This window comes from Ostrea edulis, chromosome 1 (assembly GCF_947568905.1).
Source record: "Ostrea edulis chromosome 1, xbOstEdul1.1, whole genome shotgun sequence".
Classification (NCBI taxonomy): domain Eukaryota; kingdom Metazoa; phylum Mollusca; class Bivalvia; order Ostreida; family Ostreidae; genus Ostrea; species Ostrea edulis.
Window position 1 is genome coordinate 45,016,614 of NC_079164.1, and position 20,936 is coordinate 45,037,549.

At 37.3% G+C, this 20,936-nt stretch overlaps 2 protein-coding genes across 4 annotated transcripts in view; one reads left to right on the forward strand and one right to left on the reverse strand.

Annotated features, from left to right (window-relative positions):
* LOC125653681 (uncharacterized) overlaps positions 1-20,936 on the reverse strand; it is a 226,576-nt gene that overhangs the window by 54,691 nt on the left and 150,949 nt on the right. The window contains exons 192-213 of the mRNA XM_056150422.1: positions 20,774-20,876; positions 20,444-20,597; positions 19,969-20,198; positions 19,671-19,836; positions 19,358-19,583; positions 19,042-19,249; positions 18,435-18,632; positions 17,947-18,250; positions 17,595-17,833; positions 17,303-17,492; positions 16,943-17,161; positions 16,546-16,731; positions 16,252-16,432; positions 16,002-16,168; positions 15,399-15,526; positions 14,628-14,880; positions 11,920-12,091; positions 9,873-10,113; positions 9,255-9,372; positions 3,050-3,222; positions 2,720-2,879; positions 2,369-2,563 (exon numbers count right to left, since the gene is read on the reverse strand). Of these exons, the coding sequence (XP_056006397.1) occupies positions 2,369-2,563; positions 2,720-2,879; positions 3,050-3,222; positions 9,255-9,372; positions 9,873-10,113; positions 11,920-12,091; positions 14,628-14,880; positions 15,399-15,526; positions 16,002-16,168; positions 16,252-16,432; positions 16,546-16,731; positions 16,943-17,161; positions 17,303-17,492; positions 17,595-17,833; positions 17,947-18,250; positions 18,435-18,632; positions 19,042-19,249; positions 19,358-19,583; positions 19,671-19,836; positions 19,969-20,198; positions 20,444-20,597; positions 20,774-20,876 (4,211 nt within the window). The remainder of the gene's footprint in view (positions 1-2,368; positions 2,564-2,719; positions 2,880-3,049; positions 3,223-9,254; positions 9,373-9,872; positions 10,114-11,919; positions 12,092-14,627; positions 14,881-15,398; positions 15,527-16,001; positions 16,169-16,251; positions 16,433-16,545; positions 16,732-16,942; positions 17,162-17,302; positions 17,493-17,594; positions 17,834-17,946; positions 18,251-18,434; positions 18,633-19,041; positions 19,250-19,357; positions 19,584-19,670; positions 19,837-19,968; positions 20,199-20,443; positions 20,598-20,773; positions 20,877-20,936) is intronic.
* LOC125683087 (uncharacterized) lies at positions 3,256-9,093 on the forward strand. 3 transcript variants are annotated; one of them, XM_056150438.1, is made up of 2 exons: positions 3,256-3,680; positions 4,297-9,093. In XM_056150438.1, the coding sequence occupies exons 1-2, from the start codon at positions 3,464-3,466 to the stop codon at positions 5,946-5,948; spliced, it is 1,869 nt and encodes a 622-aa protein (XP_056006413.1). In that variant the 5' UTR covers positions 3,256-3,463; the 3' UTR covers positions 5,949-9,093. The 3 variants fall into 3 exon arrangements, with proteins under 3 accessions (XP_056006413.1, XP_056006415.1, XP_056006422.1); XM_056150440.1 differs by having other exon boundaries at positions 5,871-9,093; XM_056150447.1 differs by having other exon boundaries at positions 8,437-9,093.

A 20,936-nucleotide genomic window follows, 5' to 3' on the forward strand; every position in this document is an offset into this window, starting at 1 on the left:
AACAAAGGCATCATTAAAAATATTGATATGGAAGCATCCTTAGTTAGTCTAGATTCAAGTTTGTCTTAGTTACGACTCCAAGGGGTTGGATGGGACCACATTTTTAAAAATCTTCCTACTAAGCACATCCTTGGTAGGTCAGATGTGGCAGTGCATTGTGGCCTATGGGCCTCTTCCTCACATATAGCTTAATTATGCTTGCTACTCAGTTTTAGAATGTTTCAACAGTTAACACATTTCATTACCTCAAATTGAAGGTATAACATATGCTTCTGGATTACAAATAATACCATCCAACATATTATATCCTTCATTTAATTCGATCTTGCATTAGAATCCATGCCATTCACTGCCAAACGTCACCTCGTTTCAGTACCTTCAGTACTTTGATTATTGTTTAACGTCCTAGCACTAGAGCTCCTGATTCAGGGGCTATGGATTTCACAATTTTGGTAGAGGTGTACTTGCTCATCATGACTGAATGTCCAGGTTAAAGGACACATCACATGTTTTTAAACTTTTTAATTTTTTCAGCAAAATTAATTCATTTCATGCCTAAAGCTACTTTACATGTGTTTTAAATGAAACAGTTTGCGTAGTTTTTGAGTTTGAAAGTGATGAAATTAAAATCTTGTTATATGCATATTTTCTTCGATATTTTAAGCGCCATTATCTGTGACGTCATATGCGACCTCGAGCAAGAAGATTTGAAACAGTTGTTAGCCATTTCATAAACAGATTAGATTTAATTGACAAACAAACAATTATCACATTTACGGCTTGTAAATAGCACTGCATTAGGGTGTTTTGTGCCGTTTAAGGGTGTACTTGCTGTCAGTAGAGAGGATTTGGACTGTGTTTCTTTTCAATTTTCGAAGGAAGGTATGAGGGACAAGACGTGAATATTTTTTGTCGGCACAACGACTTTGCCATAAAAAACCCCAGTAGAATTTGTCCCTGTACTTTCTCAAACAAGCACTTGGACAAAGACGTAGATACGGCATATGCTTTCCGTTCTGCTCTCAAATTCAATACACACTCGCACCAACTGATCTTCACCTTGTAACAACATATAGGCAGAACTTTGCTAGCAGTGTCTACCAACTGGTAGTTTTAATAAAGAAATTTAAAGATAAAAGATAATTGAACTTTCAATTCTAAATAATAAAATATAATATTTCCCAACTTTGAATTGAATTATAATGCTTTCACTTTTTTAAGGAACGCGTACGTGTTTACAACAACAGCACACCACGCTCCCACTTCCTAAGTAACAACGTGTAGATAACAAAAAATAATGATTAATAAAATTGCTTGAATAAAATAATTTAAAAGTATTGTGATTTTCACAATAAGTTCGATCATTTTTATTATTATTATTTTTTTCTCGAAATGCACCCGTGACAGTAGGCCTAGTTGTCAATGATACATAATCGTATCATAATTTAGGTCTATCTAACTTCTCCAAAAATAAATTTAATAATAATTGCACTGTTTATTTTAGAAAAGCAACAACGCTAATTACAGTTGTTTACAGAAATGGCATTACTAAATTGTGTTTAGACAGTGATCCCATGTAAACGTTATTTACTCGCAAATGCAGATTTCATACTCGCTTTCCTCGCTACATTTGGGTCGCTATTTGTATGCACTGGTGGCTAAAAGATATAAGACTGGGGAAATTTGTCAACATCGAAATAAATGTTATCCATGGTAAATAAATTAGGCCCCTAAAACCCAAGTTTTTAAAAATATCTAACACTACTTTTACAACAAGTTGATCGACGAAGGTCGCATATGACGTCACTGTACCACGTGACTACCTATCTAATTAACTAGGCTTTTTGAAATCGGGGCTTAGATTTAAGTCCGTATTGTGGCTAATTATCGCAATACTTCAGCGAACGAACTATTACAATTAATTTCTATAAGCATAAGGAAGACAAAATGCATATAATTCTGCATACTTTGAAAACACGGGATGTGTCCTTTAATAGGGCATTATTTTTCTTAGGTTTTGACTCCATACTTCAGGCCCCAGGGATACATTGACCATGAAATTCAGTTTTAGTTCCCCTTACTCCAAAGATATTCGATACCATAGTTGATGAAAATGTCCAGTGGCATGTACTTGCAGAGTTCTTTATGTTCAAATGTTAATGCATGATGAATGTCGACAAACACCTACCGGATGATTAAAAAAGCGGGACAAACAAAAGAACATACACACAAACAAATATAAACCAAAATATATTTTTTCCTTCAGAGTGTGAGTAAAATTATCTCATTCTTTCAATTCTAAAGCAAACAATATATGGTAAAACATTTTACATGTCAAATTCAAGACCTGGTAGTTTTTTCTCCCTACCTGCTTTATCTCCCTGTATTATGTTGACTGGAGAGGCTGTAATGTTGGACGTACTGCCCACACCATTCTCTGACCTCAGTGACACGTAATACACTGGCCTATTCAGAGCCTGGTCAGTCAGGGACAGGGTCAGACCATCTATGTAATAGCTGTTTACAAGGCCAACTGATTTCCAATTAAGAACATCAGTTCCTCCTACAAAACAAATTCTGCTCCATTAACACGAAGATCGAGACAACTGTGTATCCTTATCGTGAGTAACATTTATTTTAAGGATGTGTATATCTTATTACCAGTATTTACAAAATTGGAAACCAGCTAAAATGAAATAGAAAAGGGTCAGAATATGACCTGGAGTGGTTCCTACTGCCAGATGATAACTAACTAGTCCTGACTGATGGTCATCCACATCCCAGGCTGTCATAATTCCCTGTCTGTCGGATTGATACACATAGCCATTGACCAATTCCTCTGCAATTTCTGCCATCACCCCAACTCTCAACCAATGGATCTTCAATCATACACATAGTTTAAAACAATTCCACTGTTCCAGCTTGTAGATCACTTTCAGATTTTGAAAAACCACTGACTGCAGTATTAACATTATTTTTCCTGATCTAAACTGAATATGAATTTTGTAGTGCTTTACAGCTAGGGAATCATCAACTCTGGACAACTTACAATAGGTGGTGTAGTATCAATGATAACTCCGTTGGTCTCAAAAGAGGACATGTATCCTGCCTTGTTGACTGCTGCCACCCTCATACTGTACAGAGCTCCCTGTCTAAGAGAGAGTCCTGTCCAGCTGTAGCTGGTCAAGAGACTGTTTACTATAGTGTTCCATGTAAAAGTAGCTAAAAAACAAAATTTTGACAAACGTAATATAGATTATTGAGATGGATATGAGATAATCTCATTTAATTGAGTGAATAGCATTATACAATAGGACTTAACTTGGTACAAGCTAACTTATTTTAAGAAAGTCAGCATCAGGAGGAGTTAACTAGTATTGCAACTTCCTCTTCCTTTTTGCACCCCACTCAAGTGGAAGGAACAACAGCACGTTAAGCACTTTTTCACAATCAAGGCCAATCCATGCCTCCAAAGAGAAAAAGAGATGGGGGAATGGTTTCTCCAGCCCGGGGCAGAGGACAAAAAAAGTCTCGCCACAACACTAGGCAGCAAAAGCCTGGAACTAAAGTGAGAGATAACCAACCCCCCTTCCAGCACCAGGAATCTTCAGAGAGCGTGCCAGGGAGTGAGGCTGCACCAGATTTGGGGGAGTTTGTGCCTGCCAACTTTGGCAATATTGGTAACTCTGATTTTTCTTTAGATTTAAATGTTGCTGACTTCACCCCTGTACCAGAACTTAGCTACTTTGATAATGTAGGTCAACACATCCCTTTGAAACTGAAGCAAAAAATTTGGGATGGGCAATTTGTTGATTTAGGTTTGCTGTTAAAATCAGCAAAAGAGATTGACTATAGTTTGGGGGGTCAAGGCGAAATTAAAATCAGGGATGGAAAATTCTGCGTTGTCAGGTCTAATGATAGTTCATACCTGACAATTGATAAATGGACTAATGCCTTCATGATTTACATGAGCGTTATGTTGGAAAAATACAGAGCTCGGGCCCAGGAGTTTTTAAAATACATGCGAGATATCAGATTAGCTGCCACTAGATCCCAAGGCTGGTACAAATACGACGAGCAATACCGTCTCCGCAAAGCTAGCAATCCTGAATCCTCCTGGGGCATTATCAGTCAGGAATTTTGGCTACTATATGTGACCGGCCAGAGTTCATTCCATAGTCAAACTCAATTCAGTAATAATAAGCAATTTTCAAGTCAGAGCAGCACATCTGCTGTTACCCAATACTGCTATCATTTCAATCAGGGTAAAAAGTGTAATTTCTTCCCAAAATGCAGGTTCAAGCACACCTGTAGGAGATGCGGAGGAAAACATCCAGCCAACAACTGTTCTTCCAACTCAGCTGTATAAATTGGGCAAGACCCCTATAAGATTAGACAGAGTCATTTACTACTCACAAAATTATTCAGATAATCATTTTTTACGGGAGGGTTTTCAACATGGCTTTAAACTACAATATTCTGGTCCTAGATCACCCAGGTTTTCAAAAAATCTAACAAGTTTAGGCAGACAATATTCAGTTGCAGAGGAAAAGATTTGTAAAGAGGTTACATTGGGGAGAGTGGCAGGCCCCTTTATAGAACCACCTTTTCCAACTTTGCAAGTTTCTCCATTAGGCCTTGTTCCCAAGAAAGATGGCGACTACCGCCTTATTCACCATTTATCATATCCAGAAAATGCTTCAATAAATTATTTTATCGACCCAGAACAGAGTTCTGTAACCTATTCAACTATAGATGATGCTGCTGACATTATTGCCAAATTAGGTAGGGGGGCTTATCTTGCCAAGTCTGATATCAAATCAGCCTTTAGGTTGCTACCAATTAATAGCACGGATTTCGATTTATTAGGTTTTTGCTTTAACGATGCCTTCTATTATGACAAGATGCTTCCATTTGGGTGCAAGATAAGTTGTGCAATCTGGGACAGATTTGCATGCTTTCTGCATTGGTTGACACAGAATCGTTCACAAAATTCCTCTATTCTGCATTATCTGGATGACTTCTTTTTCTGCGGCAGAGAGCATTCCATAAGCAAAAATACCTTGGACACCTTTCTTTCCCTGTGCAGTGATCTGGGGGTCCCAATTGCAAATGACAAAACAGTATATCCAACCCAAGTTCTTACTTTCTTGGGCATCGAATTTGATACGGTGCAAATGATCATGAAATTACCATGGGAAAAAATTCATGAAATTAAACACAAAATTCTTGACATTATGACTTTTAGAAAGGTAACACTTCAGCAACTTCAGTCCATATTGGGGCTTTTGAATTTTGCATGTAGAGTCATAGCTCCAGGTAGGGCTTTCTGTCGACGACTAACCGATGCAACAATCGGCCTTGGCAAACCACATCACCATACCCGGGTAACATTAGAAATGAAAGCTGACCTCCAAGTCTGGCTCACCTTCCTTCAATCTTTTAATGGTATATCAGTCATTACAAAGAGCATATGGGTCAATAACGACACTCTCGAACTTTACACTGACAGTGCAGGGGGAGACTCGGGGGGTTTTGGTATATTTTTTGCAGGCAAGTGGGCATATGCTCAGTGGCCCAGTAGTTGGTTGGCACAAGGCCTAACCCGAGACATGACTTTTTTAGAGCTCTTCCCAGTCCAAGTAGCTATTGAAGTATGGAAGCATCAATTTGCCAACTACAGAATCTTGTTTTACATTGACAATATGGCAGTGGTACATGTTATCAACAAAACAACATCAAGGTCACCTAGGGTCATGAAAATTGTAAGAAAACTGGTTCTAACATGTCTCAAGCATAACATCTTAATTAAAGCAAGACACATACCATCTAAGCTAAATTCTATCGCGGATTGTCTCTCTCGTTCACAGTGGGGCAAATTCCGACGACTAGCACCAACAGCAGATCCATGGCCAGCACCACTTCCCAAGAACATTTGGGAAATTTAAAAAGTGAGGCAAACAGGCTTATCCAGGGTTCCCTCTCAGTCAACACATACAAAGCTTATCAAGGGGCTTTTACCAGTTTCAAAAAATTCTTGAGTAACTGTGGGATTGCAATGGTTTTTCCTATTCCCATTGACCACTTGCTTAATTTTATTGCTCATTTGTCCATTTCAGGTACAGCTTATAGAACAGCTGCATTATACATTAGTGCCCTATCATATTTTCACAAATTAAGAGGCATACAGGATAATACTCAATCATTCATCGTCAAAAAAGCCTTGCAGGGTCTGCACAAAAAGCGAGGTAACCCTGTAGATCCACGAATCCCATTAACCATATCTATTTTGCAACGTGTAGTATCAGCATTGCCATCAGTCTGTAGATCACCATATGAGGCAGCATTATTTTCCACAATTTTTTCAATTGCATATCACGGCTTGCTTAGGGTTAGTGAAGTCTTGTCTATCCATAGGGCACACATTTCCCTTACTAAGAACAATGTCAGCATTCTAATTCCAAGGTCTAAAACTGACCAAATTGGAAATACAACTACGTTGCAGATTTCCAAACATGCCAATTCTGATACTTGTCCAGTGCAATGGGTACTCAAGTTTTTACGGTTGCGCCCTAACAGTGACTCCACCTTATTTTTCATCCATATGGATTACAAACATGTAACAAGATACCAGTTTAATTGCATGCTACAGAAAACACTTAAATTTAATGACATTCAGGGACATTTTAGGCCACATAGCTTCAGAATTGGGAGAGCCACAGATATGGCAAAACAAGGGGTTTCAGATTCAGAAATTAAATCTTTGGGAAGGTGGGAGTCAAATGCTTTTCAAAACTACATAAGATTATAATGTAATGGTTTGTTGAATGGAATACAGGCTAATTTGCCAAAAGTATTCCAGGTTTCAAGACAGTTTGGATAGTAGGATCGTCTATACCTTTTTGGGCTGGTGAAGAGGCACGGAGGAGACCGGGCGGAAAGAACCTCAATCTAGGGGTTGACATCTTTTGGAAGGGGATAAGAGGGCTAAAATGGCAAGACCTCGACAAACTGATAACAGAAGAACTCAAACATCAACCACAACCAGATGTATTGGTTATTCATGCTGGGTCAAACGATCTAACAACAGCTGGCAATACTGCACTTAGATTTGCACATGAAATTCAATGTAGCTTGTATCGCTACAATGCATTGCTACCAAAAACTTTGCTCATTTGGTCAACAATGCTTCCCCGTCTTTACTGGCATGGTGCACCTCTAGGTAAGGGTGGCGCTAAGATCGATCTAAAAAGACGCAAGGTTAATAAGGCTATTAAGAAATTTGTTACCTCTCAAGTTAACGGAGCTTGCATTGTTCATGACAGAAATATAAACGTCCATCAAACCAGTTTATTTAGGTATGACGGAACTCATCTAGCCGAAAGTGGAAATCAAGCTTACTTAAATAACATACAGGGTGGTTTGGAATTTATTTTGGGGGGAAAGGGCAAAATCTTCCCTACGCAATAGTTTGCAGAATCTTGTCACTTGTGGTTGGTTCCTATAACCTGTCATTCATTTAGGAGATAGATACTCTCTAGAGCAATTGGTGGGGAACATCATATCGATGTTTGTGGCGGGGTCAAGGGAGACATCATCCCTGTACAAGCTTAACCTGTTGTCTCTGCCCATCTGCATCAAAGCATGAGGGATGTCTCATGGCTGTGTGTTAACATGGAAGTTAAATGCCATTGAGCAAATGTGTGGAATAACTGGAAACTGCTTGGGGTCTGCAGCATTTCAGTGCTCAGACCCCCTCTACCTCTATAAAAGGAGGAGAGGCTACAGGCTGGGTGGTGTGAAAGTTCTAAACCAGGTAGCAAGCCAGAGACAGGGTGTAAAAGCTGTGCAGCTTGTGTGCCTAGCCACCATGCGTGTTAGGCATGGGGTTCCTTGGCACTCGCATCAAAGCGAGGCCACTAGTTTGCCCATTGGTTTATGGTATCCTAGTTGTCTCCCTTGACTCCTACTAATTTTTGCGGCCAGTATCATCCAACACTGGTGTATTGTGTTTTTATGATGTCATTGCTCAATAAATTCATGTAAAGTACCAATTGGTGTTTATTTTTCATTCTCACTAGTGGCTGAAAGATAATTCAATAATATTGTGAAAAGGCAGACAAAGCAAACTATCTTGGCTGCAATCTTCAATTAATATAGATTATTGAGATGGATATGAGATAATCTCATTTAATTGAGTGAATAGCATTATACAATAGGACTTAACTTGGTACAAGCTAACTTATTTTAAGAAAGTCAGCATCAGGAGGAGTTAACTAGTATTGCAACTTCCTCTTCCTTTTTGCACCCCACTCAAGTGGAAGGAACAACAGCACGTTACCCACCCACCCTCCCCATATTTTGAAAAAGTTAAGTAAACCATCAATTTGTTTTACTTTGGTCAAATAATCTGCGCCAAGTATGTTATATTTTTAGGTAAATCGCAGGGCGTGGATTCAGTTAAGCTGAGCCTGTTTTTGTACTTGCATAGGACTGCTCATATGACGATAGTTGCACCTTGCTAATTGCCAACCAGTCAACGAAAGAGGACTATTGAATAAATATCCAGATAATTTTTCTTTTCTTACATTTGTCGCAATTTTAAGGGGGAGGAGTCAGGGAAACATTAAGGCCAATAAGTGTACAAGCTTAACCTGTTGTCTCTGCCCATCTGCATCAAAGCATGAGGGATGTCTCATGGCTGTGTGTTAACATGGAAGTTAAATGCCATTGAGCAAATGTGTGGAATAACTGGAAACTGCTTGGGGTCTGCAGCATTTCAGTGCTCAGACCCCCTCTACCTCTATAAAAGGAGGAGAGGCTACAGGCTGGGTGGTGTGAAAGTTCTAAACCAGGTAGCAAGCCAGAGACAGGGTGTAAAAGCTGTGCAGCTTGTGTGCCTAGCCACCATGCGTGTTAGGCATGGGGTTCCTTGGCACTCGCATCAAAGCGAGGCCACTAGTTTGCCCATTGGTTTATGGTATCCTAGTTGTCTCCCTTGACTCCTACTAATTTTTGCGGCCAGTATCATCCAACACTGGTGTATTGTGTTTTTATGATGTCATTGCTCAATAAATTCATGTAAAGTACCAATTGGTGTTTATTTTTCATTCTCACTAGTGGCTGAAAGATAATTCAATAATATTGTGAAAAGGCAGACAAAGCAAACTATCTTGGCTGCAATCTTCAATTAATACTATTTGGTAATTATTCATTTGCTGCTCTAGAATGACAAAGTATTTTTTTCAAGTTACCTGGGTAGACCTTCATCCTTGTACCATGGTATAACTCGTAGATCTGTATTTGGAACTGCTTGATGCCAGACTCATTATCTTGGAAAGCAAAACTGGCATGAAGCTGATCAGTCTCATCCTATAAAAAAAGAAGCAAGAATAACATAAGGATTCTGTAAACAAGAGATACATTGTATTACTGGTCTGAGCAGTAAATTACTTCAGTATCATTCAACAAGTATGTAATAACTCTTTTTCGAAGGTAAAATCAATGCGACTGAGTTAGACCTTGGTGACAAAGTATGTGAAAATACTGTACATATACGTCCTGGGGAGAGTCCTTATAAAATCAGACTTTCACTATTGCGATCCTTCTTTTCAAGCCCGAGTTCTACATTTAACAGACAGGGCTTCATGATTCTAGTACACATGGCTTATTGTCAATCATAATTATGCAACATTGATTATCTGCTACACATCAAAAAGGGACAAAAGTTCAATTCAACCTGAGGTCAAAACTAAATACTTGACTGATATGTTGGAAAGAAAACTTACTGCTCATTAAAAATTACAAGTGGTCCTAAAAACAATACCTCAGCAGTAACAAATTCCTAAACATTCAGCTATTGTGCAGTATACCTGGTACATAATGTCTGAGCTCCCAAGTCCATCCCACAGGTATGTTAGCTCTGGGGGAGTGAGATCTACCACAAATCCATCTGTTTCCTCAGTTACAGAGTTCAGAGCCCCATTGGTGACTTTCAGCTCCATCTTTACACGATCTTCATGTTCCAAGTTGAAGTTCAGCCATGTAACACTGGAGGAAGTGTTACTGAATGTGGACCAATCTCTCAGCAAGTCGTAGCTTGTTCCCAGATTTCTGAAATTTTTAGTACATGTCAGATTGTTAGTTGCACATTATTTGCATTCTGATATTTAAAAGCATTTTCAATTGAATTTCTAGGAATAAAACAACAATACTATTAATAGTAAATAATTTGATAAGACGGTGAATCAAACTACAGTGTGGTCTTGTAATTCAGATACCAACAACCCAGATGCTTCACCTGGACAATTTTTTAGTGGGAACCAGTTTTATTTGGAATTTTGCATCATTATCCCATAAAATTCACTTCCAGAATCTTTATGGCAAATTTTATTACAAAATGCTGCATTCATTGAAATTCATTTAATTATAAATGTCTGTGTTATAAAAGCATTTATTATATGATTGAATAATTCTGTGTTTTTCAAATGGGTGAGATCCAACAACCTAGGAAAAACAGAATACATGTATTACATTCACCTGCATGTGCCTTAAAGGTGAATATAATATTTGATTTCTCCAACATCGGACCAAAAATAAATTAGTAATTTAAAAAAATGTGAAACAATTCATTATTTTTTTGGTTACTCAATGAAAACTTGGGTCTCTTATAAATTTTGACTATCTTGCACTATAATTGTGAAAGAATAAGGGCAAATTCTGTCGCAAACTGAAGTAACAAAATTAATTTCGAACTATAGTATCAAATTAAGGATTATCTCCCTCACGCATAGCTCTTATCCTTAGATGAATTTGACTCCACTTGTTTGGCACACAGTTTTCCCCTTAAAATAGCTCTAAAACTTCATTGTTATTTTGGATTTCAAACATTTCGGTTGAGCATCACTGAAGAGACATTATTTGTCGAAATGCGCATCTGGTGCATCAAAATTGGTACTGTGTAAGTTTTACATAGTAACATCAAACCCAATCTATAGATGACCGATCAGGTATTGTTTTGCAAGTTCTACATGTTTAGTACACGGTTTTTATGTGTAAACTATTTAGTCATATAATGAACAAAAATTAGCATCTCTGATCACTTTTGACTAGGTGTTTCTGTCTATCTGTAAACAAAACAGCTGACTGGGTTATCATTTGGTGCTAAGCTCTAGTAGCCAGTTTCGATGTTTTAAATTATATTCAATCATACAATAAAACAATATTCATCGAGCCTGGAGGGCTCTGTGATTATTGTACTTCAAAAGTAACTAAAGCATCATAATGACTGAGAAAATGTCAATAATTGTGCAACAATATGGTAAAATTGTACAAGTATTACCAGTTTTCATGCCGATGGTTTTAAACTCAACCTATAGTATTATTGTACCTTATTTTCAACCCTACTATACGTTTTCAGGGTCTAAAATTATCACATCAATGTTATACTGCAGGTTAATTATTTTCAGATTTTTAAAACACTGTACAATTAGCTAAAATATGACCATTTAAGTGAACAAGTATTCATCAGTAATTTTATTTTCTTTGGAGTTGCTTGCTTATTAGCACATCAATAATAGGTACATGTGGTCAGATCAAAGCACTAGTAGTGAAATGGACAGTTCTGTCACAAAGCAATAATCAACTTGTATAAGTAAAAAGTGTATATGGCATATCACTTACAAGTATATGCACATTTCATCCTTAAAATTATACAAGTAAATGTTCCCAATATCACAAGTTACTGAATACAAGTAAATGACAGCAATGAGTAATGAAACAAATGGCATAAACATGTTGATTGTTTATCTGAAGATTGAGTTATCCAGACGCTTCATTTATCTAAGTAATTTTGTTTAGCATCCTAGTTTTCGGATTAACAAGGCCCCCCTGAACTTAATTTCATCCAATGCATTATACCTGGCCCTGTGAACTTGTACTTGATAATTGTTGATGAAGGATTCAGGGTCAGAGTATCCTCTCCACTGGACCTCCACCTTTGCTCGGCTCGTGGTGTACTGCACATCAGTGAAACTGGCCTCCTTACCATCCACTACCTCACCTGTCATAGGACTAGTAAGGTCCACAAGTACTGTAAATGTACAGGTGGTCACAAAATCAGCATGCATAAACACCAGGACTTTCATTAACTAGAGCTGTCTAAGCAGGACTAATACCCCAAATCAGTCACCACTGAAGCAGTTGCTTGTCTAAATGACTTTCAGGCATACTCAAGATGTTAAAAGCAAATGTCTTCCCAGCTCCCCAAATTGAAAGTGCTTCAAATTACCTCCCCCTCCCCTTAATGTACTTCATGGTATGAAGATCAGGCACATAAGCATTGTGAACTGCACTTTGTGCATTGAAAAACAAGAGGCCCATGGGCCACATCGCTCACCTGAGTCACCTTGGTCCATATCAGAAGATTTTCCATATCTATTTGCATGTAAAACCGTAGTCCCTATTATGGCCCCAAACCTACCCCTCAAGGCCATGGTTTTTGCAAACTTGAATCTACACTATGTCAGAAAGCTTTCATGTAAATGTGAACTTCTTTGGCCCAATGGTTCTTGAGAAGAAGATTTTTAAAGATTTTCCCTATATATTTGTATGTAAAACTTTGATCCCCTACTGTGGCCCCATCCTACCCCAGGGGGCCATGATTTTAACAAACCTGAATCTGCACTATATCAGAAAGCTTTCATATAAATCTCAGCTTTTCTGGCTTAGTGGTTCTGGGAAGAAGATTTTTAAAGATATTTCCTATATATTTGTATGTTATACTTTGACCCCCTATTGTGGCCCCATCCGACCCCCGGGGGCCATGATCTTAACAATTTAGAATCTGCACTATATCAGGAAGCTTTCATATAAATCTCAGCTTTTCTGGCTCAGTGGTTCTTGAGAAGAAGATTTTAAAAGATTTTTCCTATAAATTTGTATGTAAAACTTTGATGCCCCCCTTGAGGCCCCATCCAATCCCCGGGGTCTATGATTTTAACAAACTTGAATCTGCACTATATCAAAAAAAAACCAAAAAAACTTTGACCCCCCATTGTGGCCCCATCCGACCCCCGGGGGCCATGATTTTAACAATTTAGAATTTGTACTATATCAGGAAGCTTTCATATAAATCTCAGCTTTTCTGGCTCAGTGGTTCTTGGGAAGAAGATTTTTCCTATATATTTGTATGTAAAACTTTGATCCCTATTGTGGCCCCATCCGACCCCCAGGGGCCATGATTTTAACAATTTAGAATCTGCACTACCTAATAAAGCTTATCTATAAATTTCATCTTTCTGGCCCAGTGGTTCTTGGGAAGAAGATTTTTTAATGACCCTACCCTATTTTTACCTTTTCTTGATTATCTCCCCTTGGAAGGTGGCCTGGCCCTTTATTTTAACAATTTAGAATTCCCTTTACCTAAGGATGTTTTGTGCCAACTTTGGTTGAAATTGGCCCAGTGGTTGTTGAGAAGAAGTTGAAAATGTGAAAAGTTTACAGACGGACGGACGCCGGAATACGGGTGATCAGAAAAGCTCACTTGAGCTTTCAGCTCAGGTGAGCTAAAAAAGATGGAGAAAAGATTCAATATCAATGTGACCAATGTCAATGCTGTATGATACAAAAAAATAATGACTATTATGCTAAAACTTATAGGAAAGTGAATGTACCCCTGTACATGAAAAAAAGCTATAAAATACTCCTCTCTGATCCATTGTAAACTGTAGGAAAATATTAGATTCCTGGGTCAGAATAACAGGAACATCATTCAACGATAATGAAGTATTGGACAAAATTTCAAGGCTATCCAATAAGCCATTAAGAGGAGAAGTGTTCACAAGCTATGTTGCACCCTCCAATTCTTAGATCCACTATAATTTTAAGAATTACGATTGGATCCTCCTGTCCCACCAATATGCACATCTACAAATGGCAATGATGCATTGTACAAAGTTTCAAGGCTACCCGTTAAGCCATACACTCAGGAGTATTCACAAGCTATTTTACATCCTCCACCCCTCTTAGATCCACTATAACTTTAAGGAAAATAATTGGATCCTCAAGTCTCAACAATATGCACATCTACAAATGGCAATGAAGGATTGTACAAAGTGAGAAACCATACAGGAGGAGAAGTGTTTACAAGATTTTATGACAGATAGGCAGGACTGACAGAAAGTACAAAAACTACATGTCTCCCCCTGCAAGAGGGGAGACATAATTAACAACCTTTAATTTTTTCAGAGCATCAATTAATACTTTCTTATTGGTCAGGACACATAGTAGGAAGGATATACAGACAGACGGATATGATGATTCCTATACACCACCTAAAGTTTGCTGGAACTAATACTTCAAGCATTCAGAAATATCAATGTCTTTATCACTTTGGTGTATTAAACTGTATGTTTGTTTTTTCTGGGAGGGGTTGTTGTTAAATAATTTTCATAGAATAGTAGTACTACTAAGATTACCAACAAAAAAAAAAAAAAAAAATTCTGTGCAATGAAAGCTTTCCAATTTAGAATAAAATGATCACAGAAAAATATATGGTCGTAACAACAATAGTATAGAGTATAATATAATATCATTCAGTTTTCCAATAAGCCACTCATAAGACATACCCCCATTTGATGAGGCAGACACATTGAGCTGTTTGTTGGCACTGTTGAATGCCTGCACTGTGACTTGATATACTCTGTTGTGCAGGAGGCGGTTTCCAACTCCCAGATTGAAACAGGCGGAGCTTATCGAGTTAGAAAACTGGGTATCGTTTACAATTTTTGTAATTGTACCATTATCTGATGACCACACATTCACAACATAAAGGGCAATGCCCGACTCGGCATCACTGAATCCCTCCCAGTTTGCACAAATCTAAAAGACATAATTAATGAAAACTTCAAAACTTTTTGTAATGTACTTTTTCATATTCAATAGAAAAGCATGAAATATCTATCAGTAATATTACCTCTAAATATGAAAATTTTATTTTGTTGTAAAAAAGTGCTGTTATAATAGTTTCGTATGTAACTTTAACCATAATAATCAATAAAATTAAAAGCAAGTTCCAAGATTTTATCAAATAAAGTTTTCAGTTCTATTGAATATATATAGCATTAATATATATAGAAATCAATTTTTGTACAGGAAGACAATAATATAATTTTGCTTCATTCAGGGCCTTAATTAGAATAGGTTTTCTAACACAAGTATTAATAACAAAAGTTCATATTAAACTAATATTTTTTCTGTCATTGAAATAGTAAACCACAATTTTACAACAAAAATTTTCGACACCAAAATAACAGCTAATATTGCTTTAGAAGACTCAGATTTACATGGATATAATCCAGTACAACAATATCTGCAAGAGACCTACAGAATAGCCTCACCTTGTCCTGTTCCTTGGTATACAGGAGATCCTGTTGGACTGTTTCTCCATCATACACTCTGCCTGGCACAGGGGCTGACCTGTCCACAATGATCGAGGCTTCTGCGACACCGATACTTCTCAAGTCCACTGAAATCAAATGAAATATGGCTGTTGATGAATGTATGCCTATACAGATCAGTCACATACACAGAGACAGCATGGATAAACACAATATAAAAGAAAACAAATATTTCTCATTGAATGTTTATTAGTTGTTAGTTCTAGATTTGCATAACATCATTTTCCTATGACATTTGAAATCACCAGTCTGAGATCATTACATTTCTCAGATCAATATCACAAAATTCTGATTCAGTATCAGACAATCAAAATCCTGAAAACATCCTACTTGAAAATTTCCATCTATGAAATGAGATCTACATTTATCATGAATAAAAATATTACGAAAACAGTAGACAAAATTCAATCTTTAAAGCTCATTTACTGAACTCATTTCAGGTCAGAGCTGTTAACAAAAAGATTCTGGACAGCATCATCACCCGAAATGTGAATGCAACATTGCATTCAGTTAAACAGTATGATGAATGATAGCATGGCTTACCATTATTGACAGCTTTGATTTTGACAAAGATTTCCTTTCCATCAGACATTTGGTGGATGTATGAAATGTTCGGAGAGTAGGCAATCTGAGTCCAGGCCAGTTCATCACAGTCTCTGGGTGTGTGACCTAGACAGAGGTCATTTCTATTTAATCCTGAGTGTGGGTCACTGTAAGAAATAAACATGATTATGATTCTGAAGAAGAAATCTCAACTTGTGAAATCAAAAATACTGTACGATGAAGTACATACGAGGAATTGTGAGACAGTGTCAGGTTGAATGTTTCCTCATCATACTGTACATTGAAGATTTCATACACTATAGGGGGAGAATTGTCAATAGCGTAGGCTGTGGAGTGACAGACAGATGTTGCCAAGGGACCACCATACTCCACCTTATTAATCGCTCTTACGGTGATGTAGTACTTTCCATCTATAAAAAAAAAACTTCATTAAGTATGAAGGATATATCAACTGACCCATTTCAAGGGCCACTCTTACTATGAAATTATCAAAATAATCTAGACAAAAGAAACAAGATATTACCCGGCAGTGTAGTGTAGGGTGCAGGTATTGGGGTCATAATGACACTGTGGGTCCACTGGGAGGAGTCCAGTAGATGACCATGAGGGTCATGAAATTTGTACACTGTGTCACCACAGTGGCTCAGTCCTACTGCCACAGAATAACCAAGCAACCCTGTCTCGTTGTCATGGATACCATCCCAGTTTGCTATAAACCAGAAAATTGATCAAAGAATGAATTTCAATAAATAGATTTTGTTAATTACTATAATTCTGTCCACTATTAAAGTTTATCATGGTTAAATGTTTTCAAATATAGATGGATTTCTGTTTTTAATTTTCGCACTACACAATGTATCATATCCAATGAGAAAGAAAATGAACAAATTGTAAAAGATACCATCACAGCAGAGTTTAACCTGATATATATTGGTTGGCTCTAGTATAAAGAAGATCAGTTTTAAACTCGTGTCCATTGTAGACAGTTTGAGAGCCCTGTTCATCCACGATAACCCTGTGGTTTTGAGTGCTGGGATTCACCCCCTGACAATACAGCCTCTGCCAGTCGTCTCTGTCAGATGGTATCACTGTAGTACACGGCAGAATCTCTGTCGTGTCGCTGCTTATTCTAATTTGCCCTACAAATGTAAAGCATAACCATTGTCATCTGACAAATAACAGAAATGGAATTATTTGCAAATATTCTTTGTATAATGTTACAGTAGTGTTGTCTAAAGATTTCAAATTGTAAAGGACACAAATTGAATAAGTGTATTTACATGCAGCTGCAGTAGGTGGGGTGAAGTCTGCCAGGATGGGATCAGAAGACAAGATGTTTGTATATCCTAGGGAATTGACCACTTGAAAATTGAAGAAGTACAGCTGGTTGTGGAGCAAGTTTAGGTTGGTGTACTCAAATCCTCTGTTGGATCCAACTCCCAGTTTCTCATAATGCATATATAGGCCATCCTGTAGTATGGGGATTTTAGGCTCTTAAAAATGTTCAACTTATCCAATGTACTTAAAATGAAATAAAGAGACATTATGAGCATTTCAGCTCAAATCACTTACAACAGATGTTCTGTAGTCTTGACCTTCAATCACCTCCAGGAGTTCACAATGTCCACTGTTGCCAAAATCATAGTTAAAGCTGAGGCACTTGGTGACATGCATTCCATTACAAAGTGTTGCACACTCCCCCACTGTAGCTATGTTAGAATGGGAAGCACTCACAATTCCAGAGCCTACTAAGCGAGCTATCTTACCAGCTGAAAATAACTTCATCACTTTCTCATGTGTAGGGTCATTTCCTATAACACATTAAAAGTCCACATGTCAATACCAAACACCACATTTACAGCTAGATATATAAAATTTCTAAATCATCAATGTGACTAGCTGGAAAATCCCATGCAACACTTACCAACATTGTAATCAACCACATTTTCTTGCAGGTTGACACTGGTCCAGCCCACAATCTGATATCCATCTATACCCCTTCCGTATCCCACAGCCACTTTGCTCTCAGTGATAGGCGAGTCCTCATACACAGTGACTGTAGCTTTCAGTACATTGGGGTTACTGGTGGAGCCAAAGGCCACAGCCATTCTACCCCCTGGCAGAGTCACATCATATGTTGCCAGAGAACAGATAGCTGTTGCTGTTTCTCCTGCCTGATTTGTGACATCTACAGAGAAGTACAGGGGCACTCCTGAGGGGCTCAACACCTGCAAATAGTTCACGTAAAGATAACACCAGCAAAATCTAAAATCTCATCCATTCAATTTAGCAAACATAGATGTTAAACTTCATAAACTTTTTCAAGTTCTTGTGGCATCTACTTTTAAGAAACTTTCGTAAACTGGATTCCAATTCTTTTTCCTCTGCCTTTCCATTAAATGAATGACTTACATCATTCAACATTGTGGAGAAGCCTCCAAGTTCTTTTCCTGCAATGACATCTTTCCCTCCTGGCACTGTTCCTATGTCTAGGGTCATGTTAATGTAACTCAGATCATCCCCAGCATCCAGAAACACTCGAAACATCGGCTCCTTGTAGTCCCTTCCAGTCTCCTGTATCACACCACATCGGCCTTCAGTGGTGGAATTCTAATGTAAAACCAACAAAATTCTAATTATAATATATATACTGTAAATGTATCATATTTAGCGTGTTTAATATTTGGTGGAAATTGACTTTTCAGCAAGTAAGCAGAGATATGATTTAATACTTTCTAAATGTGTTAAATAAATATACATGTATATATACGCAAGACATTTATTTAGTGATGTATATGTACTAGATTCAGCAGTAGCTGCTTTCTACAAAAGGCGCTAAATAGGATACACAACCAAATGTAATATGTTAACAGAATTTCATCTATATCCAATAACTAGATTATCCATGGAAAACCAAGTCCAATATGTAATGGGTATATTATACTGATAATTTGATACTAAAAAGCATTAAATTTTATAAAATCATGAAAGTTCATAAAGAAACTGAAACTCATCATACCCCAAAGCTTCTGATTTCTGGGGGTGTCTGATCTTGTTCTTGTTTCTTCAGATCTATAATAAGCCTTTGAATAGTAGGCGACTTGTAACTCCATAGGGTGGACCTAAATAGTTCTTTCTGAAATTGCACAAATCCCAGATCGACATTCATTACAACTTTTGCTTGAAGTGTCAGCCTCACAGGTTTCAGATTAAGGTACATTTGAACTCTGAAAGGAAAACACAGTTGTCATCAAAATCAAAGTCGCAGAAATCCAAATGCATAAATAAAAGTGCAAAAACATAATAGAACTGTCTAGCTATCCTTAAGAACCTACCCCACTTCTAGTGGAAATTTACTGAAGCTAAGTTCTGCTGTTGATGGAAATCCCACTTCAATCATGCTTCCTTCCAACTTCAGAGTCCCATTCAAAAAATTTCCAACAAAGAGTTGACCTTTTACCACCACTGATCCATATGGATCCACCTTTACAATACCTGTCATATCCATAACCTTCACATTGGCAGTGAAGATTGAACCAAAGGTTCCCGTTGCACTGAATCCTAAACAACAACATAGCTTTACATTCATTTGCCCTTCCAAATTAAGAGTAAAATTTCAATATATTGAAGTTTTCAAACAAAAATTACCAAAGTTCATTTTGATGAGGCCTCCAACAAGGAATGTCTTGTCATACGTGAAGAGATTGCAAGTTTGTCGAGGAAAATCTCTGTTTCCTAAAAGCTCCAGGTCAAATTTCTTGAAAATATTATCTGTACTGCTGCTTAGATTTAATCTGCTATTGAAGTCCGAGTACTGCAAGACAGTAACATGAAGTTCATGTAAATTGATTTAGTTGTTAAGGAATGATAAAAAAAGAGGATAATACGTCTCTAAAACATTTAGCAGAAGTAGTACTGCATTGCCTAAATATCAATTGGTACTTACCAAAGCTTTGACTAAATCTTTCAGTTGGGATAATAGCTGGGAAACTTGAGAAGCATTCATGTTCTTTAAGTCTAGTATTGCCTCCAGATCTCCAATCGTCATGCAAGCCAGCTTTCTGCTCAACAACTTCGTACCTTTAGCATTCAGACCTTGTCCGACTACATAAATTCCACCATCCCTCTCTGCTGAAGGAATGGGTCCTGGACCAATAAGTTCCTCGATGGATTCCGCTGAAATGGTACCATATTTGATTTACAAAATCATTCTCTATCAATACAATCTCAAATATAATCAGTCAGTACTTTATAAAATGAATAATTCCATTAAATTTTGGTTTAAAAATGTACCAAGATTTACAAATAATCAATCTGTCTGTTCATCTAACACACTTACTGGCCTTCTCAATAAACTGGAAAAAAATGACTGATATTGTGTAAAACACATTTATTAATAAATGTATATATTTATTAGATACCTCCTTGAATGGTGGAATTTCCGGGTATATCATTCAAAACTGGTAAAGTCAGAGGGTTGTTAAATCCTAGTGACATTATCTGTGTCTTCATGCTTGTTTTTGCATCATCATTTGAAAGAAAAGTACTGGCCAAATTGGTCAACCTTGCAGAATTCTAAAAGTTTAAAAACAAATTCACCATCAGTCTTCAATAGCTTCTTTATTCTCATCACTTCGAAAATCTCACAAAATTTTTATTTTTTGTTATTGATGATGGCTAGGTCTACAGAGACTCAAAATTATCAAAAATGATATCATGAATAGTAATGCATCCAGTTTTAATTTACATACTACATAATTTTGGCAGAGAACTCTGAAAGCCTCAATGTCTTCATTGGTGGCTCCACTCTGCAGCAAAGACCTCACCCCAGCTTTGAAATCAGTTGGATCAAGTCTGTAAACCAACATACATGTACATATGTATTGTTAAAAAGATTGAACTATGTACAATTCC

Coding starts and splice junctions, on each gene's coding strand:
- LOC125683087 (XM_056150438.1), top strand. CDS start 3,464: ATGCCTCCAAAGAGAAAAAGAGATGGGGGAATGGTTTCTCCAGCCCGG. Junction 3,681..4,296: donor TGCCAACTTTGGCAATATTG/GTAACTCTGATT, acceptor CCCAAAATGCAG/GTTCAAGCACACCTGTAGGA.